This window comes from Brienomyrus brachyistius, chromosome 11 (genome assembly GCF_023856365.1).
Source record: "Brienomyrus brachyistius isolate T26 chromosome 11, BBRACH_0.4, whole genome shotgun sequence".
NCBI classification, from domain to species: Eukaryota; Metazoa; Chordata; class Actinopteri; order Osteoglossiformes; family Mormyridae; genus Brienomyrus; species Brienomyrus brachyistius.
The window spans coordinates 4,079,775-4,103,308 of NC_064543.1; the positions used below are offsets into that span (position 1 = coordinate 4,079,775).

Here is a 23,534-nt window from a genome sequence, read left to right on the forward strand (position 1 = left end):
GAACCTTTTGTGTCGGCTCGCAGCACGGGCATCTCTCGGGATCAACCTTTAGTACCATGAATTACCCAAGCATATTATGAAGAAACAACCACCGAAGCAGCACATGAGCTCATTTCCGATTTTCATAATCAACATGCGAATTAATATTAACGACTAAAGCAAAACGACTTCATATCAAAAGTAATGTGAAAGTGATTCCTATCGTTGACCAAAAAAAGGAACGAACTATAGTGCAACTATTACGATGACCTGCTGCGTGTTATTCAGATTACCTGTGTGTTTTTTCACGCCTTTATATTAAATACATACTAGCTGAAAATACTTATAAGCTAACACATTTTGTATGTCGCAACACAAGCATCATCACAAAGATTTCAGCTTCACTGAATCATTTTTTGCCAGTCTGCGATTGTGGTGCAGTTCATTCTGGGATAAATTCCCTCTGTGGGGAATGATCTGTCAGTGCTTCATTCCACTGATGATGGCTGTGTCTGTGAATGATTGAGTCACGTGTTGGACAGTACATCCCTGTTTGTGCCAGGGGTCTGCGTGTACAGTCTGACAGACACAGGGAAATTTGGAAGGAGCTGTACCATGTGGTACACACACACACACACATACACACACACACACACACACACACACATACACACACACACACACACACAGGTTTGTAATTATATCTTTGTGTGGACTCTCCATTAATTTCTATGGGGAAAACTCTAATCACAACATGATGATCTTAACCTCTACTCCTAACATTAACCATAAGTAACAAAACAAGATACAAACCTTTTTGCATTTTTAGCTTTTGTCTGCATTCATGGATTTTAATAGAACTGAGTTTACCCTTGTGGGGACCGGAAAAACTTGGGTCCCACAATGTAATATATATATATATGTGTGTGTGTGTGTGTGTGTGTGTGTGTGTGTGTGTGTGCGGACACACGTCCACTCATCCACGCACAAAACCTTAGAGATACACACAGTCCAGATATTCCCCCCCCCCCGCCCCCCCACGACTAACTTATAATTACCGCGGTGCCCTTTGGGTGTGGCTCCTGGGGCCCAGGGTCCGCGGTGTCCCAGCAGGGCACAGTCCAGGCTGGTGTCCTGCACTCACCCATACATTTCAGAGAGGCAGAAATGGCATCCCAGTTGCCCCTGAGTTGTTGTTTCAGCTCTCATAACTGTGATTGTTATAATTACTCTCCTGGTGGTGATGTCTATTTTGGGCACCCCCCCCTTGGAAGTGACACGTCGGGTAACATATGGCTCCATGTGCCTTCGTGGAACAGGGGTGAGGGGCAGATATTTTGGATGTTCACAAGGGCCTCCCGATGGTTATTCTTGTCCTGGTCTCTGGTTAGGGGTTATCCATCTTACCATAGGACCACATACATCCACACCTTATACACCTTACAGGGGAAACGTGATTATGATTTTGGGAGTGGCACCTTAACCACAGGGCAAGAACTGAAAGGAGGACCAGCCAGGGAATACAGAAGTGAAAGAGCAAAGTGACATAACAGGGGCATTGGGATGGGGTGAGGGGACAGCAAGCACAATGGCCGAACTGCTTGACAGGACAACAGGAAAGCAGGAAAATTAAATTGACAAAAGATGGATGAAAGTACAGTATGAACAGCCCTGGAAGACTGAGGCCACTTGGAGACACTTCCTGTCTTGACCTCTTCTGACCCCCCACCAGATTTTTGGGAACAACTACAGCAACAGTCTGATAAGAGAGTGAAACACAGGAAGAAAGGATATTAGGGAGATATGTGAAGGTAACGAGGACTAAACTATGGATGTCAAAGTGAAAACGCAGAGTCCATAAAGGCGGAGACGACTCAGAGACAGGGACAAACAGCCATAGACACAGTGACAAGGGGACAGAGACAGGGACAAGCAGACATAGACACGGTGACAAGGGGACAGAGACAGGGATAAACAGGCATAGACACAGTGACAAGGGGACAGAGACAGGGACAAACAGACATAGACACAGTGACAAGGGGACAGAGACAGGGACAAACAGGCATAGACACAGTGACAAGGGGACAGAGACAGGGACAAACAGACATAGACACAGTGACAAGGAGACAGAGACAGGGACAAACAGACATAGACACAGTGACAAGGGGACAGAGACAGGGACAAACAGACATAGACACAGTGACAAGGAGACAGAGACAGGGACAAACAGACATAGACACAGTGACAAGGGGACAGAGACAGGGACAAACAGACATAGACACAGTGACAAGGGGACAGAGACAGGGACAAACAGACATAGACACAGTGACAAGGAGATAGAGACAGGGACAAACAGACATAGACACAGTGACAAGGAGATAGAGACAGGGACAAACAGGCATAGACACAGTGACAAGGAGATAGAGACAGGGACAAACAGACATAGACACAGTGACAAAAAGACAGGGACAAACAGGCATAGACACAGTGACAAGGAGATAGAGACAGGGACAAACAGACATAGACACAGTGACAAGGGGACAGAGACAGGGACAAGCAGACATAGACACAGTGACAAGGAGACAGAGACAGGGACAAACAGGCATAGACACAGTGACAAGGGGACAGAGACAGGGACAAACAGACATAGACACAGTGACAAGGGGACAGAGACAGGGACAAACAGACATAGACACAGTGACAAGGAGACAGAGACAGGGACAAACAGACATAGACACAGTGACAAGGGGACAGAGACAGGGACAAACAGACATAGACACAGTGACAAGGGGACAGAGACAGGGACAAACAGACATAGACACAGTGACAAGGAGATAGAGACAGGGACAAACAGACATAGACACAGTGACAAGGAGATAGAGACAGGGACAAACAGGCATAGACACAGTGACAAGGAGATAGAGACAGGGACAAACAGACATAGACACAGTGACAAAAAGACAGGGACAAACAGGCATAGACACAGTGACAAGGAGATAGAGACAGGGACAAACAGACATAGACACAGTGACAAAAAGACAGGGACAAACAGACATAGACACAGTGACAAGGAGATAGAGACAGGGACAAACAGGCATAGACACAGTGACAAGGGGACAGAGACAGGGACAAACAGACATAGACACAGTGACAAAAAGACAGGGACAAACAGACATAGACACAGTGACAAGGAGATAGAGACAGGGACAAACAGGCATAGACACAGTAACAAGGGGACAGAGACAGGGACAAACAGACATAGACACAGTGACAAGGGGACAGAGACAGGGACAAACAGACATAGACACAGTGACAAGGGGACAGAGACAGGGACAAACAGACATAGACACAGTGACAAGGGGACAGAGACAGGGACAAACAGGCATAGACACAGTGACAAGGGGACAGAGACAGGGACAAACAGACATAGACACAGTGACAAGGGGACAGAGACAGGGACAAACAGACATAGACACAGTGACAAGGGGACAGAGACAGGGACAAACAGGCATAGACACAGTGACAAGGGGACAGAGACAGGGACAAACAGACATAGACACAGTGACAAGGGGACAGAGACAGGGACAAACAGGCATAGACACAGTGACAAGGGGACAGAGACAGGGACAAACAGACATAGACACAGTGACAAGGGGACAGAGACAGGGACAAACAGACATAGACACAGTGACAAGGGGACAGAGACAGGGACAAACAGGCATAGACACAGTGACAAGGGGACAGAGACAGGGACAAACAGACATAGACACAGTGACAAAAAGACAGGGACAAACAGACATAGACACAGTGACAAAAAGACAGGGACAAACAGACATAGACACAGTGACAAGGAGATAGAGACAGGGACAAACAGGCATAGACACAGTGACAAGGGGACAGAGACAGGGACAAACAGGCATAGACACAGTGACAAGAGGACAGAGACAGGGACAAACAGACATAGACACAGTGACAAAAAGACAGGGACAAACAGACATAGACACAGTGACAAAAAGACAGGGACAAACAGACATAGACACAGTGACAAGGAGATAGAGACAGGGACAAACAGGCATAGACACAGTGACAAGGGGACAGAGACAGGGACAAACAGGCATAGACACAGTGACAAGAGGACAGAGACAGGGACAAACAGACATAGACACAGTGACAAGGAGATAGAGACAGGGACAAACAGACATAGACACAGTGAAAAGGGGACAGAGACAGGGACAAACAGGCATAGACACAGTGACAAGGGGACAGAGACAGGGACAAACAGACATAGACACAGTGACAAGGGGACAGAGACAGGGACAAACACCTGATTTGGCGATCAGACATGCAGCAGCCAGAAGAGCCAATGAGAGGGTAGGCGACCATCAGAAGAGATGAGACAGTCTTCCTGCCAATCCATGCTGGTTCTGTGGGGTGGGTACTGTGCGTAATGTGGTCAAGGGTGTTCCCATGAACTCTAAAGAAAGCTGCCCACAGGCTGTAGGCTGCGTGCACGCCCTGCCATGCTGGCCAGCTGCGGGTCACCTCCTCCCCAGAGCTGGGCGGGGCTCCTCTAACTACTCATTTATTACACACACCATTTTCGAAATGCTGCATTATGCAGTTTCTCTCCCGCTGTGGGTTACCAACATTAACCTTCAGAAGGGGCTGCAGAGAGGGTGGAGAAAATCGGATTGCCATGGGATCAGGCTCAGAAAGGCCCAGTCTGTACCGTCCCAGATTGAAACCAGTCCCCTTTAATTCTGTGCATTTCCACTTAACATTTTCATACACGCCCTCCACACTTTGCACACACCTACCATATCCCTTCCCTACATGTGTTCTGAATGTTCTCTATATGTTAAATCCACATTGTCCTAACAATGACGGACTGGGATGAGGAATCACCTGTTGAAGAGGCCCGGCTGAAGCCTTCATTTACATATCTTCTGATTCCATTTGCACTGCGCAGAACCTCCCGGGGTTGTTGTCTGAGGTGCGTGAGGGACCTGCACTCCAATTTCCACATCATGCTCTGCTGCCCCCTGTGTGAACCCACGACCCCTGCCCTCTGGATGATGTCATCACGTCACCCCACCCCACCAGTCATTCTAGTTGTTCATTGGGGAATCACACACACCCCTGTTTCTCTGTCATGGAGAGTGTGCGTGTGTGTGTGTGTGTGTGTCTGCCATTCAGAAGTAGTCATTAATCTATCACAAAATTACCAGCTCTGCAGTTTTTCTGTTCAATCTCTGTTCAGTTTATTGGTATGTAACGCCATTTTCCTCCAGAGCTCCCTCAAAAGGTTTTAAAAGAATATCACAGGCTGTGAGGAAAGGGAGGACAGGACTCAAGTGGCATTTATAGACAAAAATCACTGGGAGTCCATGTCCAACAGGCTGACCAATCCCACTGTGTACAGTAAGTGTGTCCGGATTAGTCTGTACTGCCTGTTATGAGTGGCATGGCTGCATTCTGTTCGGTTTGTGGTGCCCCTGCATCTATGGACAGATTGAAAAGGGATTTTCAATTAAAAACAGACAGGGATGGTACGAGACACGTCTGGGTCTGCACCAAAGCAAGTGCTATGAACACTGTTAGTGGTACGAGAAAATAACCAATCCTACAGCTGCTTTGTGAAATAATGCACGCACTCTCTGGCTGTTAGCGCAGCAGCTGATTCTAAAAAGGAAATCGGCTTTTTCTTTTTTCCAACCCCAATGGTTTGGCTGAAATGTTAAACGATGTGTATCGACAAAGAGCTGAATCCATTAGGCTGACAGTCCCCTGGTACCGACTGCTCTCACTGTGTAGAGTGGGAGGAGGGGGAGCTGATGGAGGGGGGGCATATGATCAAGTCATACAGCTACTCTAGTCATTCTGGGGTGTTGGGGGGCAGTCTGACGTATGTTTGTGATTTTATGTTTTATTGAATAGTAATGTAGTAATCAAACTTCCACTAGGAAAAAAAATAACAGAAGGGGAAGCTACCAGGGCACTTGTATGTTTTTATGTGGGTGTGTTTGTACACATGTGTGTTTGCATGTGGGTGTATTTTTGTACATGTATATGTTTGTATGTAAGTGTATGTTTGTACATGCATGTTTTTTGACTGCATTTTTCTACATGTTTGTGTTTGTATGTTTGTAGAACAGTACAGAGGTGTGTGTATACTATGGTGTAAACAGCGTAAAAAGCTCACAAGGAATCTTTAGACAATGTCAGGAATTGATGGGTTCTTCCTGAGATCCCAGCCCACCTCCATGTACACTGCGGGATCACACTGCGCAGGCAAGAGTAGCAGTCTGGCCTGCAGAGCTCATCCCTGAGCAGATCTGATAAACTGCAGGCAGACTCCTGGACCTGCTCTTGGAGTTAACCACCACATCCGATAAGGAGATACACCTGCTCTTCTGGTGTGTACTGTGATGGACCAGACATGATTAGCTCAGGTCCAGACCAAGATTTTTTTTCAACCAACCAGTTGAGTATGAAGAGTCGCAGACACAGAATATTCAACTGGTTGGTTGAAACAAAATCTTGGTCTGGGTTTTTACTTTCTGGACCTGAATTATCCACTGCTGTGATGGACATAGGTTGGGCATCACACAAACCAGAACTGGCTGCAGAGTAGTAGAGCAAAGATATAGCATGATTCTCTTCGGAATAAAGAACAACACCCAGAATGTCCCAGCTAAACTTGGCAAAAGATCGACTGTCGCTCCTAAATGCATTTAAAATTCCCAAACTCTCCTTGACCCCCCTGAAGGATAAACCACACATATGTGCCCCCCACTGTCACTACAACAACAGTTATAAACAGGAGCTTCAGCCGGAAGTGGGAAGCCGAGCAGAGCCAAACTTTAGGCTTGAGGGAGGGGGGTTTGGAGCAGTAGGTTCTTATCTAAATCAGGTAGTTTGGAATTGGGGGGGAGGGGGTTGCAGGGTTTGGACTGAGGGTTCGGGTTCCAGTTAGGGTAAGAGTCAAGATTTACTAAGATTCTCAAATAATCCTTCCTGGTGGCAGCTTTAAAGACAGTGACTAATATCAATTAATAGTTCAGCTAATTCATGGTTTCAAACCCCTGAACAATTAATTAATTTGACATTAATTCATAATGCAGAAGGCTAATCTGCTTGCCTTATTTGAGGGGTACTGTTAAATAAACTCACAGCTAATTAGTGCTGTGTTTATGGCTTTAAGGAGCTTTTATCTCTTATACCACACAGCATGTTTTCTCTTCTGTCCACCAGGTTGAGGTCAACAGAAAAGCATGTATCCAAAAACGTTTCCATATCACCATAACCTGAGAAGCACACAGGAGGAATGACAGCTGATTGCCCTGGACACAAGGGGAAAGGGAAGGGGAGCAGGGCTGAAAAAGGAGCATGGAAGCAGAACGGTACGTTAAAGCTCTCCTGCTAACATGCTAGCACAGCAGACGCTGAAGCTAGCTTGAGAACATGCTAACACAGCGGACTCTGAAGCTAGCTTGAGAACACGCTAACACCGACTCTGAAGCCAGCTCGCGAACATGCTGACACAGCAGAACCTGAAGCTAATCTGCCAACATGCCAGTACTCCCCGTACTCATGTTATCGTGCTAACTTGCTAGCGGACCAGACTCTGAAGCTTGTCTACTAACATCACAGCAGACATCAGCCAGTGGACTCATGATGCCAGTGTTGAGTCCCTAACCATGGTCCTTAAGTACATCCCCTCCCACCCATTTGCATGTTGGCTGACCCCCCAACTTACTCCTGCCTCTATGCATGTGTCATGGGGAGTAAGATGGGATGGGCAAAAAGACACTTTCCCCACGGGGATCAGTATGGTATCACTATTCTAGTCTATTGAAGGATGTTTAGGCGACCCAGTAGTCCTGCTAGTACACCTCAGCTTCCGGACAGTCTGCCACCACACTGGCTAGAATTACATTCACAGTAATAGGCATGAAAGCATTATACCGTCATACTGTCCTCGAGATGGTCACTCAACTGTAAAATGAAATGCCAAAGACCAAACATTAGCATCTGCATTAATGCACAAATATTAAAATTCATCCCCAGAGAGTATTTTTAATTTATATTCAAATTTTAGCAAGAGGGAGAGCTCTTGAGAAGGCTGGAATGAGAGGAAATCCCCATCAGTACACCTCCTTCCTGTTTCCTTTGGACCAGAACCTTCTGTTGGTCCCACCCTTGGACGCGTTTTGACCAAAAGCCGCCCAGCAACTATTAATACACAGTCCATCTTAGCTAACAGAAGTCTGTTTCAGGTCCAGGCTGATAAATCTCTGAGGCTTCACGCCATTTGCATCCTCAGTGAGGGTCACTGTTAATGAGCTGCAGTCATGAGTTACCATACATAGGCTTGATGTATGAGAGCACTAACCAGCCTGTAGAATATGGAACAACCAAATGATCCCATTACTCAACCGGAATCAACATGAAAACAACATGAAATGGTCCATCAATCTGGAATGTGTTTAGGCAAACACACGCAGACGCACATGTACGTGCACATCATATGCACACACACACACACACACACACACACACACACACACACACACACACAGAAAGGGACTCTCCATTCATTTCTATGGGCATAACCTTAATCCCAGCTATGACATCCTTAGCCCCACCCAGCCCCAACCTTAACCATAAGTAACCAAACAATACAAGACTTTTCATTTTTAGTTTTTTGACTGCAGTCACAGATTACTATAAAATTGAAGTTATCCTTCAGGGGACCAAAACAAATGTCCCCACAAGGCAAATAGTTACAGGTAGTTATAGGTTCTAATCACATTTTGGGAAATCTCGTCCCCCCACAATATAATATTCACATAGAAACACCAGTATCAGTAAATGGTGACACTGTCGTGAGACAGGACCCTAAATGAAGAAACGTTTCTAAAAAAAACCAAGACAGCGCCCTGCGGAGAGGATGTACAGAAGAGCTCATGATGTTACTCAACTCACCCTACGGGACCGATAAAACTGTAAATCTTATGATATTAGGATTCAGCAGATACATCAGCAAATGCTTTATAATTATCAGCAAAGAACAGCATCTCTTACAGGGTTCAAGTTCCCAGAAAGTGGAATCAGGGCCTTTAATTTCTGGAAGAGGCAGCTATTTTTGCAGCATCTTCCAGCAACTGAAAAACCTTTCAGCTCAGCAGTCTTTCAAGGAAAGATCAAGGAGACATTTTAGGTTTTTCATGGCACTGCATGACTAGCCTCCACACCATGACAGGTGACGATGTCCTGTTGCTGAACCTCAGGAAGCTAGAGGAGGTCTGCTGCATTCTGGAGGGGGGGGCGGGGGCTCTGAGGTAATCTGGGGGGTGGAATCTACTGGAAGAAATACTTCATTAAAATTACTACTTATGTCCTCTTTCCCTGTAATCACACACAGCCTGCACTATTTTTAGCTCTCTGGTATCTCTATAATTAGAAAGCCAGTCCTGTGAGTCAAGTTAGTCTGGAAACAATTAGCAGAACTAACGTGTATGCATGCACACAAGTGTAAGACGCACATGCACTGCCTGCCAGATTCACGCGTCACACCATGCGGCCCGACAGTTCTGTGCACACACACTAACACATGCATGCTTACATAGACAGAGTTTTCTTTCAGTTCCTCAAATGCAGCTCTAGCAGGAACAGGCACCTGGGCCAGGCGAAGGCTTTTCGATGGGCACAGGTGTCCCCCATGGGGTAGGAGCCTACTCACAAAATTTAGTGCAGTTTGATCTTTGGTGACAAAAAGGGCACTCAAGACTTCAAAAGGGGGCTTTTCATTCTGGCAAAAGAACTCAAGCACCTTCCCCCCTCCGCCAAGAGCACCCCCCCCGCATGTCTCAGCCAGTTGTAATTTGCAGTTCTGACAGGAATCTGGATGTCCCGTACTTTGAGGGGAGGTGGTACTTAGTGATCTTAGCGGACTGGAAGCTCTCACACATGCATGGACACACACACACACACACACACACACATGCACAGAAACCCACAAAGATTTGCAAGCTCAGCAGCGCAGCATTGTTTTGTAGAATTGCACTTCACATAGCACTGCAGGCTGCAGTGACCTCTCCACTACGGGAAAAGAGAAAGGAAGGAAAAATGGCTGTGAGACGTCCCTGTGTCCCAGGATTTTAATTACAGTTTAAAAAACAACAGGAGAAAGATCCAGCTTCATAAACACAGCGAGGGGGCATGCGGCAGCTCCCCCCCCCCCCCCCCCCCCCCGACTATACAGGAAGCGCATGAGAAGAAGATGACTTCCTGTCTAACCATGGCCAATGGTACACACGCTGGTCCTGTAATTAAGGGAATCAAAGGCAGCCAGTAATATACACATGCACACACATACACACACACATACACACACACACACACAGACCTGTAATGATATCTTTCTGGGGACTGCTCATTAATTTCTATGGGAAAAATGCTAATGCTAACTATGAAAACCTTAACCTCTACCCAGCCCTAACCATAACCATAAGTAACCAAACAAAATACAAGCATAACTATAAGGTAAACAAAACAGGCATTAATCACAAGGTAATGTGTATCTAGACCACCCAACCCTCCCACACACACACACACACACACACACACACACACACACACACACACAATAATTGCTGATCCTACCCACTAAGGGTCATCGGATACAAGTGTCCTAGAACAAGACCTAGCATGATGGCTCAAGATGCTTATTCCAGAATTCTCCTGAGGCTGACAGGCAGCAGAATTACTGCTCAGTGTGGATCAAAGTGACATTAGCCTGCCCAAGGGCACCGGTCACATAAGCACATGTTCCTACAGTACAGAGCAAAGGCAATGCAAAGTCACAGAACATCTCACACACAAACTTAGGACTGGATTACATCTGGACATATTCCACATTGTCAACCGTGTCAGGGGTCACAATTACCTGTAGATGACTCAGCATTATGGGCATATATGCCACATAAAGTGATAAGTGCCCATAAATGACACATCGACGCAATCAATCATCAACTTAGATGATCATTGAGTTGCATGATACGGTTCTGCTCTTCAGATTTTGGTGTCCTCCGTGTCTCAAAAAGTAAGTGATGTCTGATTCATCAATTTTTATTGAGATGGAAACCAAAAACGACTAGGGAACTTCAAATTTGTTAATGATCTTTAATCTTTCATTGCCCTCTAGTGACAGACCACAAGCAATACAGCTATGCAATGGAACTTCAAAATTTATTTTATTCATGGATTGTTTTTTGTGCATGTTTTGGGCCATGGCAAAGAAGACTGAACCTTTGCAAACGCAGGAGGAAAATGTGAAATAATTTCCTTTATAATTTTGGTCAGTGTTTTCTGTTCACATACTCTGATTGATCAGCCTATAGACACCGATGGAGCTGTTCAGTTCCACACCATGACAGGCTTTGCAACAGCCACTCCTCCGCTAGCTGGGGTGGAGCCCTATCTCCACTTTTCCTGGTGATCTACCTCACCAGCAACAAGTGCTACACCAAGGTAAGAGCACCACTTTTGTACCTGCTAAACGCACCTTGTCTTGGGGAAGCCTCTTGAGTAGGGGATTCCAATCAATCATCGCTTTTGATTTAATGGGAACAAAGCATTCTTTTCATGCGATCTCTGCCCTATTTAGGCTAAGAAGGTATCGGATAACCTCTTGCAAAAGATCAGCTCACATAACCATCAGGTTCTGGACTTGATGGTTGCCAAATGCTACTATTACAATTCCTGAGTTACGAGCTCCTCATGGAGTTGGACAGAGTTTGCAGATCAGGTGACATTGATGTATTCTGGTCACCAGCCTGTACCAGAACCTTAAACCCAGGATAGAATATGTCTGTAAACTGCATTAACTGTCTTGTTAAAACCAATTAGCTGAATAACATCAGATGAGAGGAGGATGGGGTCCCCTTCCGAGTCCAGGTTCCTCTCAAGGTTTCTTCCTGCTAGAGGGAGTTTTTCCTTGCCACTGTCGCCTCAGGCTTGCTTGGTGGGGTTCAAACTGGTTACATGTAAATTGCTTTGTGACAATGATTGTTGTTAAAAGCGCTATATAAATAAAATTGAATTGAAATAACATGACGCCCATTAAAATTATGTTGTGAAATTCTTGTTAGCTCAAAAGTCCCCACAAGGTAAATAGTTACAGGTTTATATCATATTGTGGGGAAATCTGGTCCCCACAATGTAATAATTATACACACACACACCCAAAGAAACACGGCAGTACAGTTAGTCCATTGTGAGTGCCGCGCAACAGGCACCAAACCAGCATTTTACCCCTGTTCTCTTTGTGCAGCAGCTTCTTGCACACCTGCCTGTGCACATCTGCCCTTTGTCACAATACGGACACTCGGGCCTCTCTGCTCAACCTCATTCTGCACGGCTCTATGTACAACCGTTATAACCCGGCAACTGGGAGCTTAGCCAGGGGTCATGTAGTGAAGAGGAAGTGATAGCAAAGGCTTCCACAAGGTGGCAGTGTGGTGTAACACATGCTGAAAGCGCCGCGGAGTCTGAAGAAATAATCCTGTCTTTTCAGTAAAATGCATGATGTGGAAGAGCAGCTAAAATCCAGCCTTTAAAACGTATGTTTATGGACGTATGTCAGGTTCACCAGAGACGCGATTTGTGCCTTGAATTCCTTATCAATGTCATAGTTTGACTTGTGTGTTTCCTTGACAGGAGTGTTGTGAAGGGAAGCAGGAAGATATTTAGCCATGTAATAAAATTACGGATTTCAACCCCACCCCCAGTCGGGCAGCAAAATGTACCAAGGGGGTACTATGCTGGACACCCCACGAAATTTATTTCTAGCTACGGGTCTGCTTGGGAGATGGCAGAGGACGATCATAATATTTCCCAAATTGTGAGGAAATATCCATGCAGCAGCGTCTACTGTTTCTTTTGTTTGTTCTCATAATTGTTTTTGTCTTGTGTACCCCGCCCCCTTATGTGTCCAAGCATCATCTTGGAAAACATGATAAAATAAATACATAATAAATAAATAAATAAATAAATAGAATAAATAAATACCTTCTTTAATAAAATGTAATATGACAAACCACAGAATAAAGGGCTATGCAGACACATCGAAAGTGTTTAATTAATTTTATCGATAATTATACATGTATTTGTTTATACTGCAGCTCCACCCAGCGTTTTATTCTTAGTGCGAAACGGCAGCCTAGTGTTTCAGTGTTGGGTTTGGGATGAGACCAGTTGGTTTCTTTTAGAAACCAGCTAAAGAATTATAATTAGGGCACCACACAATCATCATGCCACTGATCATATGATATATCCATCATACCCTCCTTTAGGATGTAAATTGTTCGTTTTCTCAGTTTGATTACAGGTGACTACTTTATTGTGACATATTTTCGAAAGTATTTTAAAACCGGAGAGGAAAGTGGTCGACCGGAGGCGCGGTTTGGTGACCATAAGCATGTACTGGAAATCTGCTTTGAAACCTACTTTTACAGATTTCATAATTTGTTGGACTTAACACTGGCAAAAGATCTTCTGGCTGTCGACATGTCAATAAGCCTTCCGCAGAATCATTAAAATCTTCTATCATTTAAAGTTCTTACTGCAGGTCTGAGCTATACAAACGAGCTCGAGATTCGCAATAAAATATGCGTACTGCGTCTTCAACACACTCTGTTACGATTGGTCGAATGAGCACGACGTTACGCGTGCGAGCCAATGGAGAGCGAAGCCCAAAGAGTGCGCTGTGAGAAGACAGAGGGGCGTGTCTCGGGGGCGTGACGTCACACGACAGGTTTGTGTTTACGAGCTGCATCTGGGAGCATGGAGGGCGAGGCGCTACCCCGACCCGTGTAAACGCCACCCTACGGGCTGTCAACCGCCGCGTCCCAGCTATGCAGGGCGCATATAGTGAAATAGGGTTTGTACAGCAGATCCTCAGCCTGAATTTGGTACCTAGGGAAAATGGCACCAAATGTGGCAACGACACATCGCTGTGCGGCTTCTCAGGTCAGATACGGTTGTTTAAACGTTTTCAAAACCGCCTTCTAACGTGTTTCGGTGTCCGCATGTTTCCCGGCGTAGGAGGAGCCGATACGGTTAGCATGGCATCCAGTTATCTTTAGCTTACTGGCCATACGGTGAATTCACCGAATAAATGAAAAGTTTGGTGCGGTAGCTGCTTTGTGGGAATGAGGGACTGTACCCTCGAACATTTAATTACTGGGGGACCAGGATCATTGTCCCCCCGGTGACATTTAAGTCTGGGAGATCAGGGTCTCTGCACCCCGTAACACTTAAGACTGACGGGTTGCGTTGATGTGTGCAGAGGAAGATTATGCAGCAAGAAGATTATGTATCCTGTCCATCTTCTAACTGCATTTACTGGTCAGGGTGATGGGTAGGGGCCTGGCGCCTATTCCTGCAGCACAGGGCACGAGACTCGATACATCTTGGACAGGATGCCAGTCCAGCACAGGAGTAAGAACATCAAGCTTTAGCAGAATTGTCAATGTTGTAAATTTTATGATGTGTGATATTCTTATGCGTAGTGTGCTAAGTTATTTTGAATGATCAATGTGCGCTAAGTGAGTGTGCAAATAGAGTGTGTGTTACAGGGAGCGATTGGTTCACGCCAGTTACTGGATCATTTGTGTCGTGCTGCAGGTTCAGTACCTCATGTGTCATTTGTCACACAATACAGAATGAAAGAGACAGCCGTGGATAGACACTTGTGTTGCTGCCTTGTTCTTTGGTTATTGATACAAGTCACTTACAGCATCCGCAAGGACCCAAACCTTGAATGTCATGTATCCTGAAACATCCAGTTCTCGTAATTTAACGGTAGTTGTACTAACTTCAAGTTTCAAAGGATCACTGTGAGTCAATATTTCATATATTTTAAATATGTGTAAAACAGACATAAATACTGCAGGTTGTTACTGCAGCGTTTCCCAATCCGGTCCTCAGGGACCCACAGTCGGTCCATGTTTTTGCTCCCTCTGAGCTCCCTGCCAGACAGTCACATTTTCACTCCCTGCCAGTTCCAGGATGGAGCAAAAACGTGGACTGTCTGATCGTGCCCGAGGAATGGAATGGGAAACACAGGTGCATCAGTTGGGCTTCTTTTCGGATTCAGAATGATACTCAGATCACATAGCAGATCTGCCCAAACACCCTTCTTAAAGGGGCAGTGAGTGCATCCTGGAATTCAGACTGGAGAGCTTCTAGGCCCTGATGAATGATGTAGATCAGTGGTTCTCAAACTCGGTCCTCGGGACCCACTGCCCTGCTTTTCCAGCTATCCTTGCCCTACACACTGCTGATTACCTGGATCAGGTGTGTTCAGTCAATCAGAAGCTGAAAGACAGCTGGGACTTGTGTGTAGGGCAGGGATAGCTGGAAAAGAAGCAGGGCAGTGGGTCCCGAGGACCGAGTTTGAGAAGCACTGCTGTAGTGGAAGTGGGTTTAGAAATCAGGGTGTCTGTCATGACTTACTTTCCTCCCCCTACCCCCCCACAGAGATGTGGTATGGTGTGTTCCTTTGGGCAGTGGCTTCCTCGCTGATGTTCCACCTCCCCGCAGCTCTCCTGGCCGTCGCAACACTGCGGTGGCACAAGGTGGCACGGTTCATGCCCGTCGCCATCCTGCTCATGAGCGTCCTGGGCCCAGTGTGTGGGGGGGTTCTCACCAGTGCGTACCCTAAAGAAGCGTCCCATTAAGCATGGAGCATCATCAGCACGTTTCAGACCGCCGGACATAACACACAGCGGACTTTTTTGAAATTCACTGAAAAATCACAAAGTACAAATTGTGCCACAGGAGGCTGCCCTGATAGGCCAAGGCTGTAATGGTCAGTGCTTCCAACACAAGCTCAGCTGTGTTTACAGTCTACAGTCCACATTTCTGAACTAGAAAACTGAATATATTTCATTGACCACAGCAATTTACACGGTGACATCGAGATCATAGAAACCTTGACACCGTATAGTTCAAATTGTACTTTCCGGTGACGTTGAAACCACATTAGAAAAGAAATATTCCTGTTCACATTAGTGGGTGAAATGACCCCAGAATCAGAACTTTTACCTACTTGGGTTGAGTCATTTCCTTACCCCTCCACATGAGCCAGAAGACTTTGTCATTGATAATATTACCGGGCATCAGCTGCGACTGACCACTGTCCCCATTTCTCTCCTCTTCACAGGTGCCGCGATTGCAGGTGTGTACAAAGCGGCAGGGAAGAAGATGATTTCGCTGGAGGCCTTGGTTTTTGGGGTGGGGCAGTCCTTCTGCGTCCTGCTCATCTCCTTCTTCAGGGTCTTAGCCACGCTATAACACTGGCCCAGGTGGTGCCAAGCAGTGCCTCAAATTGCTGTGGGGCGAGCACCGGCAAGATTGCATATTGCCCTTGACATCTCACAGATGGGCCGCACCCTGCTGTCCAGAGCGCTTACAAGCTTTGCAGTGTCTGTATACCCACAAAGCTTCAGGGAAGGACTCTTTAGGATTTGACAGCTGGATCATCCTTATTCTCTCTCAGGCAATTTGGAGGGAGTCCCCACAGGTTTCCATCTGAAATTCAAGTTTTCAGGCAAGCAGCTTCTCAGCAGATAGATCTTTCTATTAGTACTGCCGATGTGAGCAAGTCATGGTTAACTCTCACATGTTCTGTGTCCTGTGGCATTCTCAGATGTCGGCTGCTGGGTTGTGATGTCATCACTATGAGACATGGTGCCCATGTTGACCCAGCAGTGACTTGCACTGAATTTCCTTTCCAATATTTAATGAAAACTCTATGCATTCATTTGCGTTTTTCCATTCGAAGAGGAAGGTGCAAAATGTTTACAGATGGATTTCTCTCTCCTAATTTCAGTAGAAGCTTATGATTCAGTAATTAAATTTGCACATGCATTCTGGCCTCTGGTGTTCTCAACACACTTGTACTTCAAATATTTTCAACTTTGAAAAAGAATATTGCAGAGTCTGATGAAAACTAAAGGGTTTCCTTTACAACAATTATGCTTTCTTGTTATATACTTAGACATTTTCAAATTTAGCCAAATGTTTAATATGATTTATCATCCAATGCATTTTATTTCTGAATATGTAATATCTGACTTACTTAATAAGCTGTAATTATATTTCTAGAACGTTAACCAAAATATAAGGTTAAAAAAAGACTAGCGTTTCTTTGAAATACACTGGATTTTTTTATGCTAACTGCAAATTTGTGGAACGTGAACAATATGTTAAACATCATAATTGCAGCCAATTTGGCATTAGATTAAGATCGTCGTAAAAAAACTACAAAGTACCAGCATTAAAATGCATAGTCATCTACATGTGGATGGAAAACTCTACAGCGGACAGACTTTAATAACGTGTTTGTCCTTCTAATTAATTTTAGCTTTAGGAAAGGAAGAACAGCCGAGTGAATATGATATGGTCATATGTGCGTTGAAAGACACTCATGGGCATGTGTTTGGGATGAAGACTTTCTGCTTAATGAGACTCCTAGCACTTTCCCCTTGTCCTCGTGCTGTTATCATCAATGGGTCTTTGATAAGTTTCATTTGTGATCTGATTTGTTATAATTTTACAACCAGCTTCATTTGACCTGCTGTACACTAAGTGCCAATAGTTTTCCATCAACTAGATTTCAGAATAAAATGATGTAAAATATCTTCTTGTATCCTTCCTTACTTTTAGGAACCTATGATTCTGCTGAAACTTTGAAATAATATTACGTGTTCTGTTTCATTAAAGGTATTTCACGCAAGCGTGTGGTTTGTATAAATAATAATATTACGAACCTGAAATGTTCATTTTTTTTATTACAGTCTCACGGTTCATCAGTCGTTTATGCGTTCGTGACACGTCAGTTTTCCAGACTAATACCGCCAGCGCATTTTTTCAATTTACCACCTCACCTCTGCGGATGTGAAACTACGTTTAAACCAAAATACCCCATATGCTGTAGTCGATCGTTAGGAACTGTATAACAGAGTCCGCTCGGGCGACGGAAGGATATCATCGCGGACCGGACACCGGAAAGCGCGCAGACTAACTGGTTAGCTGTAGTTTAAACTGTGCACTTTATTTACTATATTAAATGCTATATGAAATGCCTTACGTTGTTTAATCAGTACTGTGTGGAAATAACTGATATTTCAGCTCTGGGTTGTTGGCTTTCTCCTGTGATATATTTTAAAATGTTAACTAGTGAAAAACGTATTAAACAGATACGTACTCGGTAATTACGACAAAGACTTTAATATGCACTTTTTAAAAAGTAAATTTACCCTAAGAATGTGCCACTCCACACTACTGCCGAAGAAGAGCTCTTTTTGCTATAATATTTTGCCCTGTTACAAAAATATGACTTGTCTTGTGTTTATTCTTTATTGTGGTGGATAATGTGCCAGCGGAAGTACAAGTTCACTCTTCCCAGCCAAGATTTTCTTGCGTCCCAATTGTAGTCCCGATATCGGCTGTGTTTCTGTTTACCTGAAACATTTGTAGGGTGTCTCATAAAAGGGGAAAGCCACCGAGGTTACACCTGATATGTTTTTGTCTCACAGAACGCCCATTCGGTATAAAATGAGGATGGACCATATAGAGCCATGGATTGAGGACCTGATACAGAGCTATAGCATCAAAGAAAGACAATCCAGAATTAAAGCTCACATTCTTGGGGTACTGTTTCGATCCCTGAACAACTGCATCTCAATAGTCTGAAGTTGGCTGAAAGGCACAAGTTTCTTATTCACGTTCTTGGGATGTTTCTCCTCAGTTGGGCAATCTGCCTGATCCACAGGAGAAACTGACACAGGATGCAGTAGCCCTGCTGTTTCTTTCTGATGGGCTGGTTCAGATTCCTGGGATCCTTACCAGGACAGCCTGGGAGAAGCTTGAGGAGTAAGTAATCTGTAGTCATCTACTTCTATGAGAATACAGGTTTGCTGCAATATGAGGGAATTGCTCTGGGATGTCTGGTGAGGAGCCTGTCTGTGTTGGGTCAGTGCTGTTGAGATCTTTACTAAGCGACACAAGATGATGGTGAGGCCTAAATGAAGCTTCATGAACCATTTGCTGTATTTTTTTGACCCCACTAAACATGCTTTGAGTCCTTTTCTGAACAGAGAGCACCATCTATTGGGGTCAGGAAATGCAACAAGTGGTTCACCAAGCTTCATTTGGCCATTACTATTAGATGTTCCTTCATGATTTGAGCCTCTTAGCCACTCCTCCCATCCTGCCAGGCTGGAAGAGCGGGAGTCCCTCCAGAGCATCACCAACTCAACTGTCTTCCTGTGCAAGTACAACCTTGAGTTTCAGTTGGAACCGGAAGATGTGAGTTGGATATGTTTGCTGCCTCTTCAGTGCCTAAGCCAGGGGCGGCCAATCTTATCCACAAAGATCCAGTGTGTATGCAGGTTTTTGGGAAACTTTAGGTCAGCTGTTCAAACCCAGGTGTAAGGACTCTAATTAGTAATCTGATTAGGGAGTTGCAGCGAAAACCCGCTTACAAACAGCCCTTTCTGGATAATATTGGCCACCCATGGCCTAAGCTGTGCTGCTAAAGCCTTAAAGTCTCATACCGATCACCTGACCATTGGCTCTCCTTCACTCAGAGCAAGTGTCAGTTTTTCCTGATCATCAATGAAATGGCCACCATGGCTCCTGGGCCAGTCAAGTGTCACTTTCCCAGCTGGTAAGAGATACAGCTTCTGTCCCATAATGACTGATCCTGGATCGGTAACCTTGTGGCAGATCCATTGCCACCACATTAGCTGCTGGTTCATTCCATTGACTGTAATTCAGTATATAGAGTGAGTGGTAAAGGAGATAATGTGCATAATTTTGCAGGTGAGTTACCACTGGAAAGTTGAGCTCTGTTTTCTCTGTCATGGGGTGGGGTGGGGTGGGGGGGGGTTTATCTGTGGCAGGATGGTGTTTACTGGCTTCTCCATGATGCAGTGTTGCTTCTCTCTTTCAGCACAACCCTTCCCAGTGTGAGGCAGAAGATTTATGAAACCTGGAGGTGAGCTGAGGCCCCTTGGCTTCTCACAGTACAGGCCATGACTGGTGTCTTGTGTGCGGTTGCTGTGTTAATGTCCATCACTCCCTGATCATGTTCTTCAGGTCCCTGCAGAATGATGGTTCAGATCTGACCGCGGGCACGCAATCAGGTTGGATTCCCAAATTCCCTGACACACACACACACACACACCTTCAAATTTTGTGGCTTACATGGAGAAATAAATACAAACATTTGGTGGGTCTTACGCCTATAGATTTGGGGGTTTAAATCCCACTGCTGTTCTGCACAGTCCAAAGTCATGCATTTGGGTTAAGTAATGTCTCAAAATTGGCCAGAGTGTGTATGTGTACATGCACCATGCAATGGCCTGATACCTCAGCCTTTTGCCCTTTGCTGCCTGGGATAAGCTCCATGCCCTCTCAGTGATGGATCGAGAGTCTGTTGGATCTCCCCTTACCATGCACTCAAATGCTGGTTGTTTTTCCACTAATACCATCCAGGTCCTCTTCCAATCGTGTGTGTCCTGTTTCCCAGCCTTCTGTTTATCAGAGCTGGTGCATGAGTGGCAGGACCACAGGACTGCCTCCCTGCTGAAGGATCTGTCAGCCTGTCTGCTGAAGCCCTCTAGGTATCACCCTCCATCCCCCCAGCCCTCCACCTCCAGGCAGAGTTGCCCACCTGCCCCGTTGTCCAGGTACCTGGCCACTGGTTGGGATATAGACAGAGTCCGGTACAAGGTGAGGAGCTTCCCAGAACTCTGGTGCACTTTATTGAAAGAGAAGACGGCTTCAGTATCTTTCTTGTGTCAATGTCCTGATCAGCTGAACCCAGGAGATAACAGGTTTTCTTTTTTAGGATTCATGGTACATTAGAAGCTGTAAGCAGACTCTCTGTCTGGGGTAGTAGGTGTTGGTTTGGGTCTGACCTGGGTGTTGCTATCTAAGCTCTACCCTGGGGTTCCCAGGGGGATCCTCCCTTCACTGTGCCCGTCTCCCACCTCATCATCCCTGCAGAAGAGAGACTACAACTCCCCCGTGAGTCTGCTGAAGGTAATGCATGCTTCCCTTCACTTACATCCGGGGTGGCCGCTCTTATCCAGAAAGGGAAGTTGTGTATGCAGGTTTTTGCTGCAACTCCCTAAATAGAGGACTGATTGGGTGAAGTGTCCCCACACCTGAGTTTGAACGGCTGACCTGAAGGTTACCCCAAAGTCCTGCACACACACTGGCCCTGTAACTGCAGCTCAGGGGGGTAATGGTGAGTTCGGACAACCTGTTGGTCTGCCTGTGCATTGGCCATATATGGCGACACAGATCAAACCTCACGTCCATGCTGGTCTGCCTGTGTGTCGGTTGATTAGTGCCTGCTCTGCTTTTTGTGTATAGTTAGTCGTGAAGAAGATGCCGTCCTGCAGGACGCTGAAGATGTGAACAACTCGCTTATCCAGGATTCTGAGCCTGCTAACCCCTGGGATATGTTTGACTCGGCTGGTGCTGATACATCTTCCCTGCTTGCTGACCAAGGTATGAAAAGAAAGCACATTGTGCTTTTATGGAAATGGGTCCCAGCTTTTTGTTATTTGCACCCTTATCTCCCATGATTCCCAGAGTCTCCATCTGGATCCATCACCCTGGATGGCATCTGTGCTGCGGCGATGAGCACTCAGGCATCGACTAGTCACAGCCTTGAGCTCTTCGTGCCTGCTGCCTGTGATGAGGCGGCTCCGGAATCGGAGAGCCGTGGGAATCCCCCAGCGCCCAATCCTCCGCTCAGCCTGAACAGTGAGGTCTCTGCGAGGTCAGAGGACTGGAGCCTGCCTCCATATCAGAGACCCAGCACCTCCTTCACCACACCACCCTGCTCTGATGGACCTCAGTCCTCAAGTTTTCTCAGTACCAAAAATACCAGAGAGGGAGAGAAGGAGCACATCAAGAGGAAGCTAGGGAGAGCCAGGAAGAGGACTCCATCTCTATTGCCCATAAGCGAAAAGGGTCCATCCGAGGAAGACAAAGAAGAACCACAGAGTGGAAGTACGGGATTAACCAAGATTAGGAGCCCCCCGTCCTGGCTGTTCGACACTCAAGAGAGCCAGGGAGGGCCTGGGCTCGGCCGAAATGCCTGCGGCCAAAGCACCAGCACGACTGAAGTCGGCCCTTTTTCAGAGCCACAAAGGAAACCGCTTACGGTAAGATGTCCAGGCTGAGCTTGTGTGAGATGAAGACTGGTAGCTATGTGAATATTCTGCTATTTTGCTGCTGCTTAAATAACTTGATGGCCTGATGTTCTACATACTTGTTGAACAGCTTGGGTGAAGCAGTAACGCTCTTCTAAATCTTCTGGCTAGTCCTTAACGCTTAGAGTTGAAATACACCAGTTAAACCCTGCTGGTTTCTCTGTGAACCAGGCCCCAGTCTTGATTCTGGTCTTTTGGCCTTAGGTCCACCCGGATGGAACCCCGTTCAGCTACATATACAAACCCTCGGCCCGCGCATTGGAAGCTCTCCGCCTCTACAGGTACTGCCACCTCGTGCCCTAGCTGTGAATGGCTCTGTCCTACTTTGAATTAATTGTGCTGTTACACAGCACCTGGTGGCCTGCAGAGGTTCAGCTATGTGTGTTTACTATTAGTTAGGATTAGGCCTGTAGAGCTGGTATTGGTGTCGTAACTGGAGAAATTTCAGTGTCTCCTAAAAGCTCTCACACAGCCGACACTAATCCAAGGTGCTTTGCTCTGGAGCAAGAGAATTGTGTCTATGATCTCAGTCAAACCATATCACCTAAATACGTCCGTATCCCACACTGAGATCTGGATGTGGAAATGTTACAATTAAAACACTGTATTTACAAACACGCAACAGCAAATATGATTACAGGAGGATGTTCAAGTACATGTGATTCCTGTTTGTGTCACTGTTAAATTAGCCATGTGACCTGAGCTCTGTGCACACTGCTGGAGTAGATTGAGTTGTGTATGTGTTTTCACAGGGTTCCAGATGAGTTGTTGCAGTGGTCTGTCTGGTACCTGGCTCACGCAGACAGGGGAGAGGGAAATGGCTGATCTGTCTGCAGGAGCTGCTGTTTGGCAAAGCTTTGATTTGTCCGGCCACAAGGTGGCGCTGTTTTTCCTTGTTCGTGGGACATTTCGTTCAATTGGTGAGACACACCAGCTTGATAAGGGAGGGGGGCACGTTTACTGTCCCCGAAAGTTCTGGGGGTGTTCAGACAGGACCAGTTTGACCCTTTCATGTCAATGGGTTATAGTTCATTGTGGATGCTGCCCAGAGCTCTTCATTGTTGAAGTCTGGGGTGTTTTCATAGTTCATACTTACAGACTCTCTGTGGTTTTACTACCTACCCAGGTGTCCCCTGATGCAGCAGGGAGCTCCACTTCAAATGTTACCTAATGGTGATGTTGAAAAGCAATAAAATGTTCAAATGTTTCCTGTCTTCTGTCTTACAGCCAAGTACTGCTGACACATAGAGT

At 45.8% G+C, this 23,534-nt stretch overlaps 2 protein-coding genes across 3 annotated transcripts; both read left to right on the forward strand.

The window, feature by feature from the left end:
- Positions 1 to 13,788: 13,788 nt before the first annotated feature.
- On the forward strand, positions 13,789 to 17,688 carry LOC125751315 (transmembrane protein 170A-like). The gene is made up of 3 exons (XM_049029979.1): positions 13,789 to 14,013; positions 15,526 to 15,696; positions 16,211 to 17,688. Exons 1-3 carry the CDS (start codon positions 13,899 to 13,901, stop codon positions 16,339 to 16,341), a joined length of 417 nt encoding a protein of 138 aa, XP_048885936.1. The 5' UTR covers positions 13,789 to 13,898; the 3' UTR covers positions 16,342 to 17,688.
- Positions 17,689 to 17,891: 203 nt separating this feature from the next.
- Positions 17,892 to 23,490, forward strand: LOC125751314 (uncharacterized). Of its 2 annotated transcripts, none has more exons than XM_049029977.1 (13): positions 17,892 to 18,076; positions 18,588 to 18,702; positions 18,800 to 18,924; positions 19,269 to 19,359; positions 19,641 to 19,720; positions 20,006 to 20,050; positions 20,152 to 20,198; positions 20,585 to 20,787; positions 21,015 to 21,099; positions 21,436 to 21,573; positions 21,658 to 22,235; positions 22,488 to 22,564; positions 23,036 to 23,490. In XM_049029977.1, the coding sequence occupies exons 2-13, from the start codon at positions 18,607 to 18,609 to the stop codon at positions 23,106 to 23,108; spliced, it is 1,638 nt and encodes a 545-aa protein (XP_048885934.1). In that variant the 5' UTR covers positions 17,892 to 18,076; positions 18,588 to 18,606; the 3' UTR covers positions 23,109 to 23,490. The 2 variants fall into 2 exon arrangements, with proteins under 2 accessions (XP_048885934.1, XP_048885933.1); XM_049029976.1 differs by lacking the exon at positions 17,892 to 18,076 and adding an exon at positions 18,083 to 18,259.
- Positions 23,491 to 23,534: the final 44 nt, after the last annotated feature.

Excerpts from the sequence above, each read along its gene's own strand:
- LOC125751314 (XM_049029976.1), top strand. The coding sequence starts at position 18,126 with ATGAAATGCCTTACGTTGTTTAATCAGTACTGTGTGGAAATAACTGAT. Across the intron at positions 18,260-18,587 it reads ATTAAACAGATACGTACTCG|AACGCCCATTCGGTATAAAA; the intron begins GTAATTACGACA and ends TTTGTCTCACAG. Across the intron at positions 20,051-20,151 it reads AAGATTTATGAAACCTGGAG|GTCCCTGCAGAATGATGGTT; the intron begins GTGAGCTGAGGC and ends CATGTTCTTCAG.
- LOC125751315 (XM_049029979.1), top strand. The coding sequence starts at position 13,899 with ATGCAGGGCGCATATAGTGAAATAGGGTTTGTACAGCAGATCCTCAGC. Across the intron at positions 14,014-15,525 it reads ATCGCTGTGCGGCTTCTCAG|AGATGTGGTATGGTGTGTTC; the intron begins GTCAGATACGGT and ends ACCCCCCCACAG. Across the intron at positions 15,697-16,210 it reads GTGTGGGGGGGTTCTCACCA|GTGCCGCGATTGCAGGTGTG; the intron begins GTGCGTACCCTA and ends TCCTCTTCACAG.